The sequence below is a fragment of the Sus scrofa genome, chromosome 13 (genome assembly GCF_054392235.1).
Source record: "Sus scrofa isolate SSC_HxYL_T2T_F1_AM1 chromosome 13, Sscrofa_HxYL_maternal_Yorkshire_Landrace_v2.0, whole genome shotgun sequence".
Classification (NCBI taxonomy): Eukaryota; Metazoa; Chordata; class Mammalia; order Artiodactyla; family Suidae; genus Sus; species Sus scrofa.
The window spans coordinates 47,435,143-47,455,687 of NC_139395.1; the positions used below are offsets into that span (position 1 = coordinate 47,435,143).

Below are 20,545 nucleotides of genomic sequence, written 5' to 3' on the forward strand. Positions count from 1 at the left end.
ATTTGTGTTTATAGAGTGGTCCATATAGTGCTCTTGTGATAAAAGGGAGAAATTTTCCAGTAGCTTACTACAAGGATTTGGGGTGAACTGACTTCCCCAACTTGATAAAAATGGAATTCTACTTCAAAATACATCAGTTTGTTTTTCTTAAGAGAATTCACATAACAAAGCATTCTAAATTTTTAGGTTAATACTCCTTTGTCTTAGATACATGCTGTCACTTTCTGTTTTTTGTTGCTCACTGACCCTATTCCCTATTACTCTAACCCACACTGTTACAGTAAGCCTGGCTTACTGTGATAAATAATTATAGATAAAACTTTTTTTTTTTTTTTTTCCAGTGCTGCCTTAACAATTTCAGGAAAAGACTAAAATGCTTCCGATGTGGAGCAGACAAGTTTGGTAAGTCCAGATTTAGCTATTTGGACTATGTATTTAAACCTGACTAATGGGTTTGTCTGTGAACCTGAGAAGAAGGCATTTAAATGAGTAATGTATATACTCTTCTTAAACCTTCTTACCTTAGGTTAGGTAGATGTTGCTGATGATTGTGAGAGTGCAGATAGTTCTTTAAATTTCCAAAATAAAGTCTGCTTGCCTCGTGTGTTCTGCATCTGCTCATCTGCTTTACTTTTGTATTGAGGTAGTGTCTGTCCTCCACTGGCCCAGTTTTTGCATTCCACATTTAAAGTTCACATCAAGGAGATGCCTGGTAGCCTGGCTATTGAGGATCCAGCATTGTCACTTCTGTGGCGTGGGTTTGATCCTGGGCCCAAGGACTTCTGTGTGCCACGGGCACAACCGAAAATAATAGTAATAGTTTATGGTGTGGTGCATTGGGATCAGTGATATCTACATCACCAGGATGCAGGTTCGATCCCTGGCCCAGCACAGTTGGTTAAAGGATCCAGCGTTGCTCCAGCTGCAGCATAAGTTGCAACTGTGGCTCACATCTGATCCCTGGCCTGCAAGCACCATATGCCACAGAGTGGCCAGAAAAGAAAAAATTTAAAAATAATAATAAAATTCATTTAGGAGTTCCCTGGTGGCATAGTGGGTTAAGGATCCTGTGTTGTTGCTGCTGTGGCGCAAGTTCAATCCCTGGCCCAGGGACTTGCACATGACATAGGCATGCCAAGAAAAATCTATATTTGTGTCAATTAATGGGGTTGTACTATAACCACAAATGGTTATAAAAGAAAAAAATCACTACTATATTTATTTAAAATTAAAACTTTGGGAGTTCCCGTCGTGGCACAGTGGTTAATGAATCCGACTAGGAACCATGAGGTTACGGGTTCGGTCCCTGCCCTTGCTTAGTGGGTTAAGGATCCAGCGTTGCAGATGTGGCTCTGGCGTAGGCCAGTGGCTACAGCTCCGATTCAGTCCCTAGCCTGGGAACCTCCATGTGCCGTGGGAGCGGCCCAAGAAATAGCAAAATAAAAGACAAAAAATTAAAAATAAATAAAATAAAAATTAAATTAAAACTTTGTTGTTTGAATGTTTTTCTTTGCATTGGTTTATTGTTTGTCTTCAATTACTGAGTCTTCCCCTCTTCTTATAGATTCTGAACAGGAAGTGCCCCCTGGAACCACAGAATCAGTTCAGTCTGTGGATTACTACTGTGATAGTAAGTTCAAATGTAATCTTCTGACCTTTATGTGGAAAGTTGACCTCCATTGGATTTTTTTGTTCTATATCCTTTTTTAATGAGGAGTGACAGCTTTCAGATTGTCTCATGAGAGATTGGTTTTTAGGCATTCTCTTGTGTCACAATTGGTTAAGGATCTGGTGTTGTCACTGCTGTGGCACGGGAAGAAAAAAAGATTGGTTTGGTTTTTACAATCTTCTCCATGTCAAAGTGGAATATACACAGTTGACCCTTGAACAACATGGGTTTGAACTGTGTAGGTCTACTTATATGCTTTTTATTGTCAGTAAATTGTACAGTACTACACCATCTGCTATTGGTTGAATCTGGGGGTGTGGAACTACCAGTACAGAGGGCTGACTGTAAGGTTATACACAGATTTTTGATTGCATGGTTGGGGTGGGGGTGGGGTCAGCACCTCTAACCCCACTGCATTGTTCAAGAATCACATGTACTAGAAACCTCTCAGCATTTGTTTGTATTTGAACCTGCCTGGAAAGTCATTGGTGGTCGGAATGCATACATATGTCATTTGTCTCATTCACCCCCAGCAATCATACTTCGAAACATAGCTCCACACACTGTGGTGGATTCCATCATGACAGCGCTGTCTCCCTACGCGTCCTTAGCTGTCAATAACATTCGCCTCATAAAAGATAAACAGACCCAGCAGAACAGAGGTTTCGCGTTTGTGCAGCTGTCTTCTGCAATGGTGAGGAGTTTGTTAAATCTTTCTGTTTAAAGGAAACTGAGCTTTAATAGGCAAATGTAGTTCATCCAATTATGATACTATATGTAAGGCTCCTTGAGCCCAAAGTTCAAGACTACATAGTGACAGTTATTGTAGTGCTGAATTACAGACTCATGACTTCAGTTAAGTGGTAAAAATAACATATATACTTGTAAGTAACTGGCATCACTGAAGTTTAAGCCATGATTTCATCCTTTCTTCATGCTTTGCTTTGTTTTGGATTGATTTAGCATTTATTCTTTTAATAATACTGGATACCGGAGCTCCCATCGTGGCTCAGTGGTTAACAAACCTAACCAGTATCCATGAGGATGCAGGTTCGATCCCTGGCCTTGTAGACATGGCTCAGATCATGGCGTAGACCAACAAGCCGCAGCTCTGATTAGACCCCTAGCCTGGGAACTTCCATATGCCACAGGTGTGGCCCTAAAAAGCAAAATTAAATAAAATAATATTGGATACCTTCATGTTCTGGAGGAAGGAGGGTGTTTTTTTATTCCTTGAGATTTCATACCCACAAATAGTAATGAATTGCTCTCCGTTTTTGTTGTTGTTGTTGTTTTGTCTTTTGTCTTTTTGAGGGCCACACTTGGCAGCATATGGAGCTTCCCAGGCTAAGGGTCTAGGCAGAGCAGTAGCCGCCAGCCAGAGCCAGAGCCACAGCAACACCAGATCCGAGCCATGTCTGCAACCTACACCACAGCTCACGGCAATGCCGGATTCTTAACCCATTGAGCAAGGCCAGGGATCACATCCACAACCTCATGGTTCCTAGTTGGATTAGTTAACCACTGAGCCACAAAGGGAACTCTGTGAATTGCTCTTCTTTTAAAATACTTCTTTGAATGGGATAGGTGGTAGGGCGAGATTTTCAATTAAATGACAAAATTATTTTTCTTCACATTCTCTTTTAGGATGCTTCTCAGCTGCTTCAGATACTACAGAGCCTCCATCCTCCTTTGAAAATTGATGGCAAAACTATTGGGGTTGATTTTGCAAAAAGTGCCAGAAAGTGAGTGGCTTTGTTGTCCTTACTTCAAACTATTGCATCCACACTCTTGCCTGGGGACAGACACCTTGCTAACTGCGCCCAAAGCGCCCAGATGCTGTCCTTCCTGGTTGCCAAGGCTGGAAGGAAACAGTTGTTGTCTTCTTATCTTTTTAGAGCTTATTTCTTCCTGTCCTTAGTAACCAGTTGCCAGAAAACTTCAGAGCAGAACAAAGATGGCAGAAGGGTTGAGAATATGTGCTATGCAGACTGCTTCAGGACAGTGCAAACCCATCTGGAAATAATCCTTTCCTTCTAGAAAAGCATGCTAATATACAGCTTCATGTATATAGAGCTCCACTCTCTCTAGCAATGTAAATTTCCCGTTTCTAGTATCATTGCTCATCCAGCAGACACCTTACTAGATGGCAGGGTACAGTGTGGAACAGAAATACTACGGGGACACTTGCCTACTGAGGGCTTTGTCCACGGAAATCCCTCCTTGCTCTGAAATGTGGCCTTGTTGGCATTAGAGAGCTTCCAACCAAGGCTGGAGTGAATTGCTGTTTGCTAGGTAGTGTGAAGTTAGTGTTTGGACACATACTGAGATAGAATCACATGATTGGATCTTTATGGTTTCAGAGACTTGGTCCTCCCAGATGGTAACCGGGTCAGCGCCTTCTCTGTGGCTAGTACAGCCATTGCTGCCGCTCAGTGGTCATCCACCCAGGTGAGATGGAGGATCTTTTTGCTCAAAGTAGTGTGGTGATGTTACACAGATTCACAGAAGTAACCTCTGCTTCAGTGCTTGCCTTGGAAGCTCTCCAATGACATTTTAAAAAACTTGATATCCACTAAGTTTGTCTGTTTCCTTTTTTTTGACATTTTGTAGTCTCAGAGTGGTGAAGGAGGCAGTGTTGACTACAGTTACCTGCAACCAGGCCAAGATGGCTACGCCCAGTATGCTCAGGTCAGTAGATTTGGCCAGCATCCAACTTCTGGTCTCCAGGCTGTGCCTGAGAATAGCAGCTTTAATGGTGGACTTTTCTTCAGTATTCACAGGATTACCAGCAGTTTTATCAGCAACAAGCTGGAGGATTGGAATCTGATGCATCATCTGCATCAGGTAATAAATTTTATGTCCCTTTTATCTTTTATTTAAGTAAATATAATTGAGATTCAACTAGATATTCTCACTAGACCCGAATAAATCTAGAAGAGCCATTTACCTGCAAGACATGGTGGAGCTGGGGGTGGGGGCACATTTAAGGTTGTCACCATGTGCCTAAGATCCTGGGAGAAGATTGGGATCACTCGTGTACATCAGGAGCTGATGGGAACCTTTTAGAGACCATGTTGTGATAAGTGTTCATCCTTGGACTTGAATTCGGTATTTCCCCTCTCTGTGTTGTTAGGAGGCATGGGTGCCCAAGTTGGTTCAGGTGATCAGAGACAGTGTGGCTCTAGAGTCTGGTGTCTAGGAGTTCACGTCATGGCGCAGTGGAAAGAAATCCGACTAGGAACCCTGAGGTTGCAGGTTCGATCCCTGGCCTCGCTCTGTGGGTTAAGGATCTGGCACTTCTGTGAGCTGTGGTGTAGGTTGCAGACACGGCTCAGATCTGGCGTTGCTGTGGCTATGGTGCAAGCAGGCAGCTACAGCTCCGATTCGAACTCTAGCCTGGGAACCTCGATATGCCACAGGTGCGGCCCTAAAAAGCGAAAAAAAAAAAAAAAGTGGTGTCTAGGCATCAGTCAAAAGGGTCACTTTAAGAAGATTTTGCTTTAGTTTTTGTTCCAGAGGTTTTTTTTTGTTTTTTTTGTTTTTTTTTTTTTTTTTTGTCTTTTTTGTCTTTTTGCCATTTTTTGGGCCACTCCCGAGGCATATGGAGGTTCCCAGGCCAGGGGTCTAATTGGAGCTGTAGCCACCAGCCTACGCCAGAGCCACAGCAATGTGGAATCCGAGCCGCGTCTGCAACCTACACCACAGCTCACGGCAATGCCAGATCCTCAGCCCACTGAGCGACAGCAGGGATGGAACCCGCAACCTCATGGTTCCTAGTCGGATTCGTTAACCACTGTGCCACGACGGGAACTCCTTGTTCCAGAATTATAAAGATTCTCAACCCCAGAGCAGATATGAAGACGTTCTTCCCTTCCTTCTTAGCTGTCATATAGAATGTTTGACTTTGTGTGTCACATTCTAGTGGGATTATAAAAATGAAAATAATAGGTTCAAGCAACTTACTGGGAATTAGGTTGTTAAGAACTGAAATATACAAAGACAGATGCTAGATTGGGCATTACAGATAACAGTATTTGGCTTCGAATTCAGTGCCTCGGCTCTTCCTAACCCCTATGTTTGTCATCAGGCACAGCAGTGACCACCACCTCAGCAGCTGTAGTGTCTCAGAGTCCCCAGCTGTATAACCAAACCTCCAATACACCCGGCTCTCCGGTAATCCTATCATCCTAAGTACAGAACTGATGACTGGGGGAAATGTTGTGTTGCTGTACAAGTGTTACCTTTTCCTGCTGTATGATATAGGGTTGAATAATATACACACACACACACTTATTTCTCTCTGTCTGATAGTATTAGCTAATAAAATAGTTTTGTGTATATATTTTAATATAAGATTCCAAACAGGGTATATTTATACTATGCATGCTTCAACTTGACCTTTAGGAAGAAAGTTGTTAGCAAGTGTTTTGCTCAAGGATTGCCTTAGATCATTGCTGTAGTGTGTCTGTCAGGGAGCCCTACCTGCTGGATGATTGCAGTGATTTAGTTCTCTTGAGAGGCTTTACAGTTGAAATTATATTGAAGCTGCTGTTCTTTCCAGACTGAGGAAGCACAGCCTAGCACTAGCACAAGTACACAGGCCCCAGCCGCTTCCCCCACTGGTGTAGTTCCTGGTACCAAATATGGTAAGCTAAACCTCATGGGGCTATTGACAGTTGGAAGGTCCTAGTTGTTGTCTCTGTTTAATAAGAGTTCCTCTCCCTTTGGGGGTGTCAGAGGGACACTTGGGGATGTGAGAGAAGAAGATCATTAAGGCCTGCTGCATCTCAGTGGCTTAGAATTGGAAGTAAAGCCAATTTCTTACCTGCAAATGACTGTGTGCTGGATCTTGTTTTTGCAGCAGTGCCTGACACATCCACTTACCAGTATGATGAATCTTCAGGATATTATTATGATCCAACCACAGGGCTGTATTATGACCCCAACTCACAGGTAATTTAAAATATGTTTTGGGAAGTTCCCATTGTGGTGCGATGGAAACAAATCCTACTAGTATCCATGAGGATGCAGGTTCAATCCCTGTCCTTGCTCAGTAGGTCAGGGATCCAGCGTTGCCGTGAGCTGTGGGTAGGTTGCAGATGAGGCTTGGATCTGGCATTGCTGTGGCTATATGGCTCCGATTGGACCGCTAGCCTGGGACCCTCCATATGCTTCAGGTGTGGCCCTAAAAAGCGAAAAACAAAGCAAATAAAATGTATATTTTGAGGTTTAATGTACATATGGGAAAATGCACAAAACTGACACATGCAGTTTTTTGAATGTTTACTTGTATATGTTTTCATACATTTACCAGCACTGAGATAAGAGCTAGAATAAACATTCCTAGCATGCTGAACGTTCCTCATGTTCTAGCCAGTCAGTACCCTCCCCCTTCAGTAACCACTGTTCTTATTCCTATTACCATAGATTGTTAAGTTAAAATTTATAGATGGTTTAGAGTATTCACTTAAGTGGTGGTTAGTATATTCACAGTGTTGTACAACCATCACCACTATCTCATTCTAGAAATTTTGATCACTCTCCCCCAAAAAACCCAAACCCTGTCCCTCCTCACCCCAGCAACCACTATCTGCTCTCTGGCTCTATGATTTGCCTATTCTGAATAAGACATTTTATATAAATGGAATCAGATAATATGTGACCTTTCATGTCTGGCTTCTTATTAACAACCCTTTATATTCTTGAGAGTAGAAATTAGCAGACCTGTGGCATGATGTTTTATTTGTGGTGCTATATATAACTTTTAAAGAGGAAAAGCAACATTAACACTACATAAACAACTATTTATGATGAGGAGCTGTATATATATAGAGAGAGAATAGTAAAAATAAGTGCTTTTGACAGGAACTTGGCACTGAGAGCTTGTGGTTTCTGAGAGAGTCCGGTGTGAAGCTATGTGGAGCCTACCTAGCAGGCCAAGCCTCTACATGCTTTACTGCTCTCGTTGGTGAAGTCTGGCCATTTCCTAGGCGGTTCTCCTTGGTGGCCACAGAAGTTGTGGCTCCTGTGTCTGATCCACATCACCTTCCCTGGAAGAGATACAATGTTGGCGGTCTCTCCTGGGTTCCTATTGATCAGGTATAATGAGTGAGTGGACATTAGAGAGGAAAGGAGAGGTAGCTACTATCTATTCTCTGTTGTAGTTCTCTCTACACATTTCAGATCAGGCTCCTTCACCCTGTTACCTCCTTCCAGGCTCCCAAGCTAGCATTTTACCACCTATGTGTGGTTGCCTAGGTGTGCACAGGCAGGGTTCTGCATGATTGAACCCAAAAATGAAATGTTAACTGCTTGTCATGGAGGACATGTGAGAAAAAGCTCCTAAACCCTGTTCTGGCCACCTGGTTTGTATAAATGGTCTATCTATGGAAAAGAGACCCACTGCTCTTTGGGTTCCCTCTAGGCCCAGGAATTAAATTAATGGGAACTGGACTCTTGAAAAGAAACCGCATTCTGCTTTTGCCCCAGAAGTTTCACACCTCTTCGCTGATTGGTTCATCATCCTTACTACACCAAAGTGTACAAGCACGTCCTTCTCTCTGCAAGGAAATATTACTGGTGCACATGTTTTATGTCTTTATGTTTCACTTTTTGACAAAACACCTTTTTTTTTGGCCATGCCCATGGCATGTGGAAATTCCTTGGCCAGGAATACCTGTGCCACAGCTATAACCAGAGACACAGCAGTGACAACACTGGATCCTTAACCCACTGAGCCATGAGGGAACTCCCCGAACAACTTTGATGTGCTTTTTTTTGTTTTTTTAATAACTTTGCTGCAGCTGTGGCAATGCTGGGTCGTCTTAACTCACTGCACTGGGCCAGGGGTCAAACCCTTGCCTCTGCAGCAACCTGAGCCATTTCATCAGGTTCTTGACCCGTTGTACCACAGCAGGAACTCCTTGATGTGCCTTTTTGACAAAATACTTCTTTAAGTTAATGGTTCTACATAACAGAAAGTCTGCATTAATTGTGTTTTATTTCAGTGTGTGACTGGGTCACCTTGCCGTACAGTAGAAAATTGACAGAATGCTGTAAACCAGCTATAGTGGGAAAAAAATAAAAATCATTAAATAAAAAGAAATAAATAATGTGTTTTATTTCTAGTACTACTACAATTCCTTAACTCAGCAGTACCTGTACTGGGATGGAGAAAAGGAGACCTATGTGCCGGCCGCGGAGTCTAACTCCCACCAGCAGACGGGCCTCCCTCCTGCGAAAGAGGGGAAGGAAAAGAAAGAGAAACCCAAGAGCAAAACAGCCCAGCAGGTGGGAACATGACCCAACCAGCAGACTCATATTACTCTCTGGGGTATTGGGCTTAATTTGAGGAGGGGAGGGTTGGGGAGTAGGCTGTGACATTTATATCAGCTTTATTTGGATTCTTTTGTGTCAAGTTTGTAGAGCATTTTGCAGTTTTTTTAGTGTAGTTGTGTGTGTGTTGTCTGTCAGTTGCCTTTGTACTTAGTGGAGGGAACTCCTGAAAGCTCACAGACTTTTGAGCAGTATTCATTAAAGACTTTGGTTAGGAGTTCCCGTCATGGTGCAGTGGTTAATAAATCCGACTAGGAACCATGAGGTGGCGGGTTCAATCCCTGGCCTTGCTCAGTGGGTTGAGGATCCAGTGTTGCTGTGAGCTGTGGTGCAGGTTGCAGACGCAGCTTGGATCCCGAGTTGCTGTGGCTCTGATGTAGGCCGGTGGCTATGGCTCCGATTGGACCCCTACCCTGGGAACCTCCATATGCCGTGGGAGTGGCCCTAGAAAAGGCAAAAAGACAAAAAAGAAAAAAAAGACTTTGGTTGTATGCATTAGCACCTCATATAGATAAGGGCAAATGGGGTTTTGTTACAGACTGTGTGGTTGAGATAAGACCCTTAATGGTTTATTGTCATGGCATAGGAGACTAAGTGTTGTCCAAGTTCCTCCACTTAAGTGTTCTTTTCATGATTATTGTTTGACTTTAGATTGCCAAAGACATGGAACGCTGGGCTAAGAGTTTAAACAAGCAGAAAGAAAATTTTAAAAACAGCTTTCAACCTGTCAATTCCTTGAGGGAAGAAGAAAGGAGAGAATCTGCTGCAGCAGATGCTGGGTTTGCTCTCTTTGAGAAGAAGGTAACAGTATAGGAATAGCCATCCTTCGTCAGGGGAACTTAGGTAAATTAGGTGAAACTTCAGGTTTACGACTTGTTCTTTGTTTCCTAGGGAGCCTTAGCAGAAAGGCAGCAGCTCATCCCTGAATTGGTGCGAAATGGAGACGAGGAAAATCCCCTCAAAGTAAGGAAGTACCACCAGTGTGTAAAGGCCATATCTGTGCTTTGTGTCTCACTTTTGAAACTCAGCTACATCTTGGCTAATGTGATTCCTACTTAAAATGGGATGTGGTCACTGCCAGTGGGTATTTGGAACAGCTTCTACACATAGTATCCATGTTCAAGGCTTTGTTTTCTCTGCATGGGAGCAGGTGAGATGGAGCAGAGAATGAAGCCTGAATTCCTGAGCTCAGTTAATTGAGTTTTATTGCGTTTGTAAATAGAGAGTTTTAACGGTCTGGAGAGAGAAAATTAAGACAAGAAAAAAACGTATTTTACTTGGTAGACACTAATTGAGTGGGCCATTACTGTGATCATTGTATTTGGGATTTTCAGACATGGTCAGTAGTTTGCAAACAGCCATCCAGAAACTCTTCTTATGCCCCAAGAGGGTTGGTGCCGGGAGGCTGTGGGGCCCAGCACTAGAGGACCTGACCGCTTCACACAAGTGGTGAAGTGGGGTTTTCTCACAGCTTGGATTAGGCGTTACTTTTAGCCATTGCTATCTTTCAGTTGTGCTTCCAATGACCCACCCTCCTTTTGTCCCTAGAGGGGTCTGGTTGCTGCTTATAGTGGTGACAGTGACAATGAAGAGGAGCTAGTGGAGAGACTTGAGAGTGAGGAAGAAAAGCTGGCCGACTGGAAGAAGATGGCCTGCTTGCTCTGCCGGCGCCAGTTCCCAAACAAAGACGCCCTGGTCAGGCACCAGCAGCTCTCAGACCTACACAAGGTGACCATGCTTCTCTGACCTGATCTGAGGCAGGGTGGGGAGGCAGCAGGTACCCCGACAGTAGGGAAGGTTCAGTAAATACCTCTTGAGTAATTGCCTTTTAGAAGGCTACTCCTGATTATAGTGTCTCAGATTTTAAAGTGGAAAGGAGCATGGCAGCTCCATATACACCAGGCTCTGGCTTTCATACTGTAGTATAGTGAATTGGAGAATACAGTAGATACTGATAATGTTGTGATATTTCAAATTGGGATGGTCTGAATTCTTTTTGTCTGTCAAATCTCTCATATAGCAAAACATGGACATCTACCGACGATCCAGATTGAGTGAGCAGGAGCTGGAAGCCTTGGAGCTGAGGGAGAGAGAGGTGAATGGGGGTCATTGTGCCGCTAGAAAGAGTGTCTTGGGGTAACTGCCTTTGGCTTTTATTTGTAGCACTTGTTCCAGGTCCCAGGGGCAGGGTGGGGATTTGTCAAACACTTGTCACCTGACCATTGTGGCTCATGTAGACTGGACTCAGGCAGTGTATGCTTAGTGAGCCCTACACTGTCTCTCTATGAGGGTGTTCAGGACTGCTCACAAGTCCTGAGTGCCAGATACTTGCTGGTGAAGTACGCTAGATTTTAGTAAGGAGAAAGTGAGCTGGCTTGGCCTGGCCAGGGAAGCCTTCATGGGCAATGAGGGCAGCTTCAAATGATGCTGAGAACAGCAGGACTGCAGGTAATGAGGGAGGAAGCAGTGGGCAGGAGAGCCTGTGAGGCCAGTAATGGGCAGTCATTTGCTAGTTGATAAGGCAGGTTGAGAGCCAGCTGGGCAGGGTGGCATTTTTTGTTTGTTTGTTTGTTATTTATTTTGTCTTTTTAGGGCTGCACCCGCGCAGCATAGGGAGGTTCCCAGGCTAGGGGTCTAATCGGAGCTGCAGCTGCCAGCCACAGCCACAGCCATGCCAAATCTGAGCTGAGTCTGTGACCTACACCACAGCTCACAGCAACACCGGATCCTTAGCCCACTGAGCAAGGCCAGAGATAAACCCACAACCTCATGGTTCCTAGTCAGATTCATTTCCCTTGCGCCACACTGGGAACTCCTGGGCAGGGTTTTAAATATAAATAGAGGCCTGTATGTTAGAAATGAACAAGTGAGCAAGTTACTCGAAATTTCTCAAGATAATTCTGAGGAATCTATAGTTAGGGCTTTTGTTTTCCTGGTTTTTTTGTTTGTTCGTGTTTCTCCCATTGTTTATGGTGCCAGCTCCCCAGAGACTAGAAGGTCTCTAGAAGCCTCCTTGGCTCTGTCTGCTCTTGGAGGTGGGCCTGTCCCAATGCTGAGGGGGAACAGCAGCTCTGCCCGCCTCTCCCTCTAAGATGTTGGCAGGCTCTGCCCATGCCCAGCAAGCTGGTTGAAGAGCTTGACAAGAGGTGACTCATTGGAGTTGTCTTGTAGTGTAGCAGGTTAAGGATCTGATGTTGCCATTCCCGTGGCTTAGGTTACTGCTGTGGTGTGGGTTTGATTTCCTGGCCTGGAAACATCTACAGGCCACTGGTGCAGCCAAAAAAAAGAAAAGAAGGTACTCATCAAATAAAACCACTTGCTTGTTGGGAACTCAGTTCTGCCCCAGGTTCCACACATAATTCATCTCTACAAACCTGCTGTTTTGGATATGACCAAGTCTAGTGAGGGAGGCAGAGCATGTGGTATTTCAGACCACTCTAAAAGGCCAAGCTCCAATGGAAAAAATAAAAATCATTTTAAAAATAAATAAAAATAAAAGGCCAAGCTCCAGATGAAGAAAGCACTTGAAATGGTAATCTTGAAGTGTGGGTGCCTGAGACTACCCACAGATTGTCTAGCAGTATTTGTTTTCCCACTTAGATGAAATACCGGGATCGAGCTGCAGAAAGACGAGAGAAGTATGGCATCCCAGAACCTCCAGAACCCAAGCGCAAGAAGCAGTTTGATGCTGGCACTGTGTATGTGTTGTGCACATTTTCCACTTTGTGAGCCACAGCTCTGGCTGTTTTAAGTAACTGTGTGTTTGCCACTGGCAGGAATTACGAGCAGCCCACCAAAGATGGCATTGACCACAGTAACATTGGCAACAAGATGCTGCAGGCCATGGGTTGGAGGGAAGGCTCGGGTTTGGGAAGAAAGTGTCAAGGCATCACAGCCCCCATTGAGGTAAGCAGTGGGATTAGGCTTCATTGGCTTGCAGGCTTACCCCAAAGATGAGATGAGGAAGATGAGCCCTCTCCCTGCAGCTCTCCCATGTTTTACCCTCCTTTTTAGATGTCAGTTGGGAGTTCCCACTGTGGCACAATGGGATCGGCGGCATCTTAGGAGTGCCGGGACACAGGTTCGATCCCTGGCCTGGCACAGTGGGCTAGGGATCCTGGCCTGGGAACTCCATATGCCGCGGGACAGCCAAAAAAGAAAAAACACTACAGTAGAAGAGAAATATTAATTTTTTTTTTTTTTTTTGTCTTTTGTTGTTGTTGTTGTTGTTGCTATTTCTTGGGCCGCTCCCACGGCATATGGAGGTTCCCAGGCCAGGGGTTGAATCGGAGCTGTAGCCACCGGCCTACGCCAGAGCCACAGCAACGAATTTTTTTTTTTTTTTTTAAAGATGTCAGTTGGGAGGGTTGGGTGTGGTCCCTGCTTGATTTAAAACCTTTTTCTAAGGACTCTGTATTTCTGTGTCCTTAACACCAACTCAGACCCATGTAACTTAGATTGGATTTTTAGAAAGGTGATGTGCTTTAATCTTTCTTTCTAAGTGATTTTGGTTACATATACAACAAATATAATTTAGTAGGGTTTTCATCCGTGATAAGAAATCCTTACTCCACCAGAGCTCAGGCCTGCAACCACTGGCCTTCTAGACATGAGCACCACCAGTGATTTTTCCCTCTCTGACCTGGTAGCCTAGCATAGGTTATACTTTCACCATTGGTTTGTGCACATGAACTCTGCTGGCTTAGAGCTGTCCTGCTGCAGTCTGTGCCCAAGATTACCAGGCCTTCCCTGGGCTTCAGTGCTTTGGAGCCCTTATAAGGCACAGTGCCTGCTGAGCAGGCATGGGGCTGGGAGAGTGTGGTTCTAGCTACCTGTCTCCCTTACGCATTTGATCCCTTCAGTCCTTAAACCTGCTCCAGGTCTCCAGTGCAGAAAGCCATATCTTCAACTTTAACTTCCTTCCTTGTCTCCCAGTGGGTGTTCATGCTCAGTAGGGAGTGGGCTGGATGAGGGGAGTGAAAGCAGTCTACACCCTACCCCACCGCTGCTGACAGCAGTTTTATTTTCCCCAGGCTCAAGTCCGGCTAAAAGGAGCTGGCCTAGGAGCCAAAGGCAGCGCATATGGACTCACTGGTGCAGATTCCTACAAAGATGCTGTACGGAAGGCCATGTTTGCCCGGTTCACTGAGATGGAGTGAGACTCAGAGGGGTGACAAAGAGCACGGAGTGCTCCAGCTCCTAAATTCACTCTGACCACCTTTCTCTTTAAGGGCATGCCTCATGCTGTTAATAGTTTTTAGGGTGAACCACTTCATTCTGAAAGGTTCTCCCACTTAAAGGAGTTCCCCTTGTATGAGTTATCTGGTGAATGGACTGCCTTCCTGCCAGAGGGCTTTTGAGCTGGCCAAGGGGACAGTGGGTCTTTTATACTTCTGTGTATATAGTGTAATGTAGTGTGTTTTACATGTGTAGCCTATGTTATGATCCAGCACCCCCTTGCATTCCTAGGGGTTGTTGAGATGCCCTAGGTGGTATGTAACACCAAAGCCGCCTCTGTCATTCGTTGTGCTGTCTTTTCTTGGCAAAAGCCTTGTGTATATTTGTACATTACACATTTGTACAGAATTTTGGAAGATTTTCAGTCTAGTTGCCAAATCTGGCTCCTTTACAAAAGAAATACCTTGGAAAATGAGTATCTGTGTGTCCTTATTCTTGGGTGACCAGGTGGGCATAGCATGTCAGAGCCAGTCAAGCCTGGTGTAAGAACTCTTCATTAGCCACTCAGTCATAACCGAGCCAGCTTTTCCATGTCCACTTTCTAAAGGCTGTAGTGAGTGTGAGCACTTGGGCCTCTCCACTTCCCACAGACTATATTGCATACACGCGGGGGTAGGCATGTTACTGCTGTGTGGGCAGGAACCTCCCTGCTTTTGGCCATGATATAGGTGATCCCCCTGCTGAGATGGAGGGGCTGAGAGGCCATCTCTGTCCCCCAAAGCACTCTTCTCTGCTGTCATCTCAGCTGCCAGGGAGGTGGTCAAGGACATTGCACGGTTTTCCATTCTGAGTGGTGTCACCCCGTCCTTACCATCATTTTGGCCAGCAAGACCATACTTGACAAGGTCAGGAAGAGTGCCTGAGTCTGAGGCTGCTCCCGAGATCATACGTCGTGATGGGGTACCCATGCCGCCAATCTGGCTGAACTGAGTGCTTGGGCTCCCTGTTTGGCATGTAGTCAGGGAGGGGGAGCTTATTCTTAAAGCTCGAAGCCTATGACTTTTGTGGATGGTCATGTTTTTCAATTTTCAGGCAGGGCTGGCCCTTATAAAATCAGGATACAAAATGCTCAGGAGCTTTCAGGGCCCAGGCCCTCACCTCAGCTTCCTAGGGAGTGTCTTGGAGAGACTAAGCCTAGCTTTGCTGGAGAGATGTCAAGGCAAATACAGAAGCCCCAGGCCTGGGCTCCTGTGGGCTAAGTTTTGGGAACCAAGTGAGGATCCAACAGACTCGCACATCTCCTGGCGTCAGCCACACCTGTAGCCCTTGCAAGCAGTTTAATTAGACACATCTGACAGCCACCCTGGACGTCTGTTCCAGGTGAGGCCACTCTTGAGGTTTGGGAAACTCTTAATTGCACATGCTGAGCTCATCAAAGGCTGAGTGAGTGTAAGGTTCTTTCCTGGGGAAGCCACAGCTGAGCCCTGGCAGCAGCGCTAGACCTCTGTCAGCCACCTTGATCCTCGAATTGACTTCCCCACACCAGTAAGGGCACTTGAATCAGTCCCAGCCTGCTTGAGGCTGATAGTCACCTGCTTGAGGTTCCCATGAAAATGGCTCTGGATCTGCAGAGCATCTGCTGTCTGCACTGATACAGGCTTTAACATCGAATTACTCTCCATCCTCTGATCAGCCCCTCAGAGAAACTGGAGGCCCCCTCTCCCTTTTTCAGCCTGTTCCACAGCTATATCTAACACAAGCATACCTAGCCAGGTGACTGCATCTGAATTCATGGCCCAGTTTCTTAAGATTTGACAGGCTGTACCTTCAACTCAGATCTCTCATGCAAGACTATATTTGGGAGCTCCTGCTAGCGCTGCATGACTCATCCCCTGAGGACCTGAGGCCCAAGAGTCCAGGTATCGCCTACTGGCACGTTAGGATCTGCTTCAGCCCCAAGCCCAGGGAATGAGTGTGCTGTGTCCTACCATGCCACAGGGCCACTGTTCCAGTAATGCCTGATGCAGGTGCTGCAAGAGCAGTGCAAAGTTCCCAATCAGGGAAACCAAAATTCTGAATTTGGAAGGGTCTCTTGCTAACCTAGAGGGAGCCTCCAGGGATCCCAAATCCAGGCTGCCCTTGGCTGGAACAGCTGCTGCAATGTGCTGGGCTTTGAGGGCAGTCCAGGAGCAGCTGTCATGGCTGTGCATCAAAAGAATTTCAAAGCCCAGATGAACATCCAGGGCTGAGCTAAGCTCCCCAGGCATGCACAGTCTGGCTGGAGGTCTCAAGGGCACCTGGAGTCCAGCCATCAGCCACCCTAATTCCCCAAGGATGAATGCTCTCCGGGACAGGTGGGATTGGGGAAGGAGTACATGGTGGGGGAGTGGGGGAGGTGCCTTGGAGACTGGACTTTGGAGAGGGGGCTGTGCTGCTGGTGGCCACCAGGTGGCAGCACTCTATCATTTATAGGCTGGGCTGGTTTGGGTGCTGGTAGTAGGATGTCTCCCCAAGTCTGGGGTGTGGGAGGATGCTAGGGCCTCTTCCAGGTCTGAGATTCAAAGAGACCTGGCTAGAACTCCAAGCCTGGTGCTCTGTGTGGAACGGGACAGGAAACAAGTCTGTGAGCCCTGCAGTTTCTTGACAGCTCCCCTTCTTCCCACTGGCTGGAAGGGGAAGTTGTTGCCCAGCTGTGGGGAAAAGTCAGGATGGCCCTGCACATAGTAAGTGCTTCAGTCTCTTAGCAATTCTTCCCAACCTAGGTAAATAATTTCTGTGGTTGATAAAATGCACCTCTGCCTCACACTCCCTTCACCATCTGCCTGACTATTGGCTCACAAAAATATTCCCTTGGCAGAGCCCACATTGGATCCAGAGCCTCTGTCTCTATAGCCAGAGGAAGTTGGGGCTGAGCTCACCCAGGGCTCTCAGGAGGAGGCAGGGAATGTCCACATGCCCTCACCCAACCTCCCAAAAGGTGAAGGGGAACTTTCCAGCAGGAGACACAACCAGGGGCAAAGCCCTTGCATCTGCTTAGTCTCTGAACTACCTTTAGTCCCTGAATCACTTTCACCTAGTATAAAGAGGAAACAGGCTCAAAGCAGAGCAGTTGCTGGGGGTTACCAGGCTGGAAGGTGCTGACCCTAGGTCCTAACCCAGGTACCCTGCCCAACTGACACCTGGACCAAAGGGACTCAGTGGAGGTGGGTCCTTAGCTGCAGGCACAGGATCAGGCTCTGGTTTGGGCAGCTCTGGCTGATGGGTTGGGGGTGGAGCAGCCAGCTGGGCCTTGGGATACCACAGCCCTCCCCCTTCCCCAGCCCCCCACTGCCCTGGGGAGAGAGAACACTGACAGGGAGAGGCAGGATAAAAGACAACTGCAGACAAAGCAAGGCCCGGAAGATGCGGGGAAGAAGATCCAGAAAGGTCTGCCATGGCAAGATAAGGCAGGGCAGGGATGGCAGGGATGGCAGGGTCTTGGGGAATAGGTTCTGCTTCAGCCCCTGGCTGCTTGAGAGATAAGACAGCCAAGCAGCAGTGGGTGAATTTTGCACACTGAATGGGGAGGCGAGGCCCAGACAGGACTGCCAGGCACCCCTTGCCAGCTTTCCAGACAGACTGAGCAGTACCCCCACCTGCTCCTGCCCTGAGTCTGGTGCACCCAGGTCAGGCTCCCAGCTCCAGGCAGGCACCACCACCCCTTCTGCTGGACAGAAGCTATTTGAGAATGATTCATGAATGCCGTTAAAGGTCCCCCCCTCTGTCCCCTTGCTTGGGTAGGAATGGCGGGGTGGGTAGTGGGAGGAGTGCAAATTTGGCAGTCCTGGCCTGCTCCCATAGGGTGGGGTTAAACACAGCCAAGTGCCCCAGGACACTGGCTCCAGATCTGCAGGCTGGAGCAAGGCAAGGCTGGGCCCAAAGCTTGGGGGATACCCAGGCGGGGGCTGCTGCTTCTTTCTCCCCATGTCCTAGTCTGTACTCACAAGCATGCGAGAGTGTGCCTGCACATGCACGCACAGGCCTGAATAGTCTTCCAGTGGCAGAAACTTCTCTGGCACCCTCAACTCTGTGTGTGTGTGTGTGTGTGTGTGTGTGTGTGTGTGTGTGTGTGTGTGTGTGTGTTGGGGGATAGGACATGCAGATGCCTGCAGACCCCAACCTCCCCCAACCCCACCCATGCGTGAAGCACACAAGTTCACACATACCTCTTTCCAACCAACTGCACATGGGCAGGCCAGGTCCAGTCCTGAAAGCTCGCCCCTGCACACACTTAGAGCCTGTTCTGGCCCAAGGGCGCGGGAATCAGACTCTTGCTACCCCCTAAAGGAAGGAAGACTGGTCTGGCAGCCCCACTGGAAGCTGGGAAGAAGGAGGGAGACCCTAGGCCACAGTGGAGCAGGGCTCAGCTGGCAGAACAGAGGCACACCCTGTGCTCGCACGCAGTCACTCTGCAGCTTCCCCCTTCCAAAGTAGGTGGATCTTAGGGGTTTCCACCTTAAACGGGCTCCTAAGCTTAATGGGGGCAGGGAGAGGGGAGGCTGAGGAAAGGGACACATTGCTCCTGAAACATTGGCTCAGAGCTCATAATCTCCCCTTCTGTTACCACACTAGACGAGGAACAGCAGCAGCCTTCTCAAACAGACTGGTAAACTGAGGCTCAGAGGTGGGCAGCTACTGCACACTTGACTGATAGGGGTCATTCACAGCTCATGGTACCCAAGGCTCCTATCCCTGCCCCTAATCATCTCCGTGGGTTGGTGTCCTTTGTCACCCAAGATTGGCTTCTCCCCTCAGACTGGGAGACCCTAGGATCACCCCCTCAGCAAGCAGTCCCCAGAATCAGCTGGGTTCTGCCTCCTCCCTCAGACTGGAATCTCCTAGGCCTGGGCACCCCAGCATGGGTTTGGCTGGGCCTCTCCTCTCAGACTAGGACGGAGCCCCAGCCTGAGCCCCTGAGGCTCTACCAGGCTCAGACGCAAAAACGTGAGCAGCAACCACACACTGCTGTCCTCCCCCCTCTCAGATTTTTCTGGTTCTTATTAATGTAAATGAAATCTGCTCAGCGTCCTTAATGGAAAGCGTTCCTGGAATTTGTGCAAACGTGGTGGGGGCGGGGGGCAACCTGAGATTAACTCTTGTGCAGCCAGACAGACATTCCTCAGGCTGCACAGTGACCCTCAGGTTTCAGGCTGGGTTGGGGCTTGGTGGAACGAGGACTCAGCCCCTGCCAGAATCTTGTCCAGGAACATCAAGGGCAGCAGAGCACCATGTATATTCTACCCTTTGTCCTGAGACCAGCGGGGCAGTCCAGAGGTTTCTCAGAGCCTGAGGAAGATGGCCTTGACAGGAAATGGGGAGCCCTCGAGGGAGGGGCCCAGCCAAAGCCCACAGGGGTAAGGGAGCTGAGGAGGGTGGCAACTGCTGGTCCGGCTGCCCATCCTGTCCTCATCCGGCTCTGTCCTGGGTTGGAGGGGGACCCAGGCAGCAGAACCTCTGCACCCTGCAGGGAGAAGACCCCTCCTCTGTGGCGCCCCCACTTCCTCCTCCGCCAACCTTACTCCTGTGATAGATCTGCCAGGACAATTATCTTCCTAACTGTGGGGGCAGAGAGAGAAGCTGGAGACCCCAGAGTGGGTGCCCAGGGACGATTGGCTGTGAGGGTAGGGGGCAGAGAAGCCCTGGCCTGGAGCCCACACCTGGCCCTGCCTGGCTCCCTCCGCAAAATCTGGATGCTTGTTCTGGCACAGCCTTCCCCGCCCAGCCCCCGCCCAGCGCGCCCGCCGCTGGCCCCAGTAGATCCCTGTTTTACTGCCTTTCGTAGCCAGGACGGGGATGTCTGCTTCATTGGCGGGGGTAGGGGAAGAGTCTAAGATTTCAATTTCTCCCAGGTGTGGCTCAGTCTGGAGGATGCCTTGGGGAGGCTGGCTGAGGGGCCAGCACCTGGGGGGAGGGCAGTGCAGAGAGGGGGAGGGGCTCAGGAAGGGGAGGAGGCTGCAGAGGGGGTCTCCAAGAGGGAAAGGGGGCTTGACGGGGTGGGTTGGAGGGGCAGGGGACTCAAAGTGGGACTGACTTCAATGGGGGACAATAGGCTGACAGTCCTCCCTCTCACCCACACCTGTCAGGCAGGCTGGGGGAGGGGGACTGACCCACTTAGCTGCCTCCCCTCTCAGGCTTCCACTAATGAGCGCTCAGGGCTTTGGGAGGCAGCCTTCTTCCCCCACCCCAGGCTGTGCCTGAGGCTGTCCCTTCCCCCCAGCCCCTCATTATCTACTGGGGTGCTTATTGGCTCTGGCTGCCCCCCTGATCTGCAGCTATGCCTGCCTGTGTCAGTGAGGAGGCTCTGGGCCCCCAAATGTGCCC

At 47.9% G+C, this 20,545-nt stretch overlaps 1 protein-coding gene across 7 annotated transcripts in view; it reads left to right on the forward strand.

Moving 5' to 3' along the window:
- The window catches only part of RBM5 (RNA binding motif protein 5), a 32,729-nt gene extending 18,069 nt beyond the window's left edge, over positions 1-14,660 (forward strand). For 3 of the 7 annotated variants that reach the window (XM_005669588.4, XM_084988257.1, XM_084988256.1), the window contains 18 exons: positions 342-402; positions 1,565-1,630; positions 2,203-2,363; positions 3,317-3,414; positions 4,033-4,120; positions 4,283-4,360; positions 4,444-4,516; positions 5,760-5,845; positions 6,234-6,318; positions 6,534-6,625; positions 8,801-8,962; positions 9,659-9,808; positions 9,899-9,970; positions 10,556-10,735; positions 11,028-11,102; positions 12,608-12,705; positions 12,784-12,913; positions 14,041-14,660. In XM_005669588.4, coding sequence (XP_005669645.1) covers positions 342-402; positions 1,565-1,630; positions 2,203-2,363; positions 3,317-3,414; positions 4,033-4,120; positions 4,283-4,360; positions 4,444-4,516; positions 5,760-5,845; positions 6,234-6,318; positions 6,534-6,625; positions 8,801-8,962; positions 9,659-9,808; positions 9,899-9,970; positions 10,556-10,735; positions 11,028-11,102; positions 12,608-12,705; positions 12,784-12,913; positions 14,041-14,166 — 1,881 coding nt within the window. In that variant the 3' untranslated portion in view covers positions 14,167-14,660. Of the gene's footprint in view, positions 1-341; positions 403-1,564; positions 1,631-2,202; positions 2,364-3,316; positions 3,415-4,032; positions 4,121-4,282; positions 4,361-4,443; positions 4,517-5,759; positions 5,846-6,233; positions 6,319-6,533; positions 6,626-8,800; positions 8,963-9,658; positions 9,809-9,898; positions 9,971-10,555; positions 10,736-11,027; positions 11,144-12,607; positions 12,706-12,783; positions 12,914-14,040 lie in introns of all 7 variants that reach the window. The other 4 variants (XR_002337527.2, XR_014823062.1, XR_014823064.1 and 1 more) reach the window with 3 other exon arrangements.
- Positions 14,661-20,545: the final 5,885 nt, after the last annotated feature.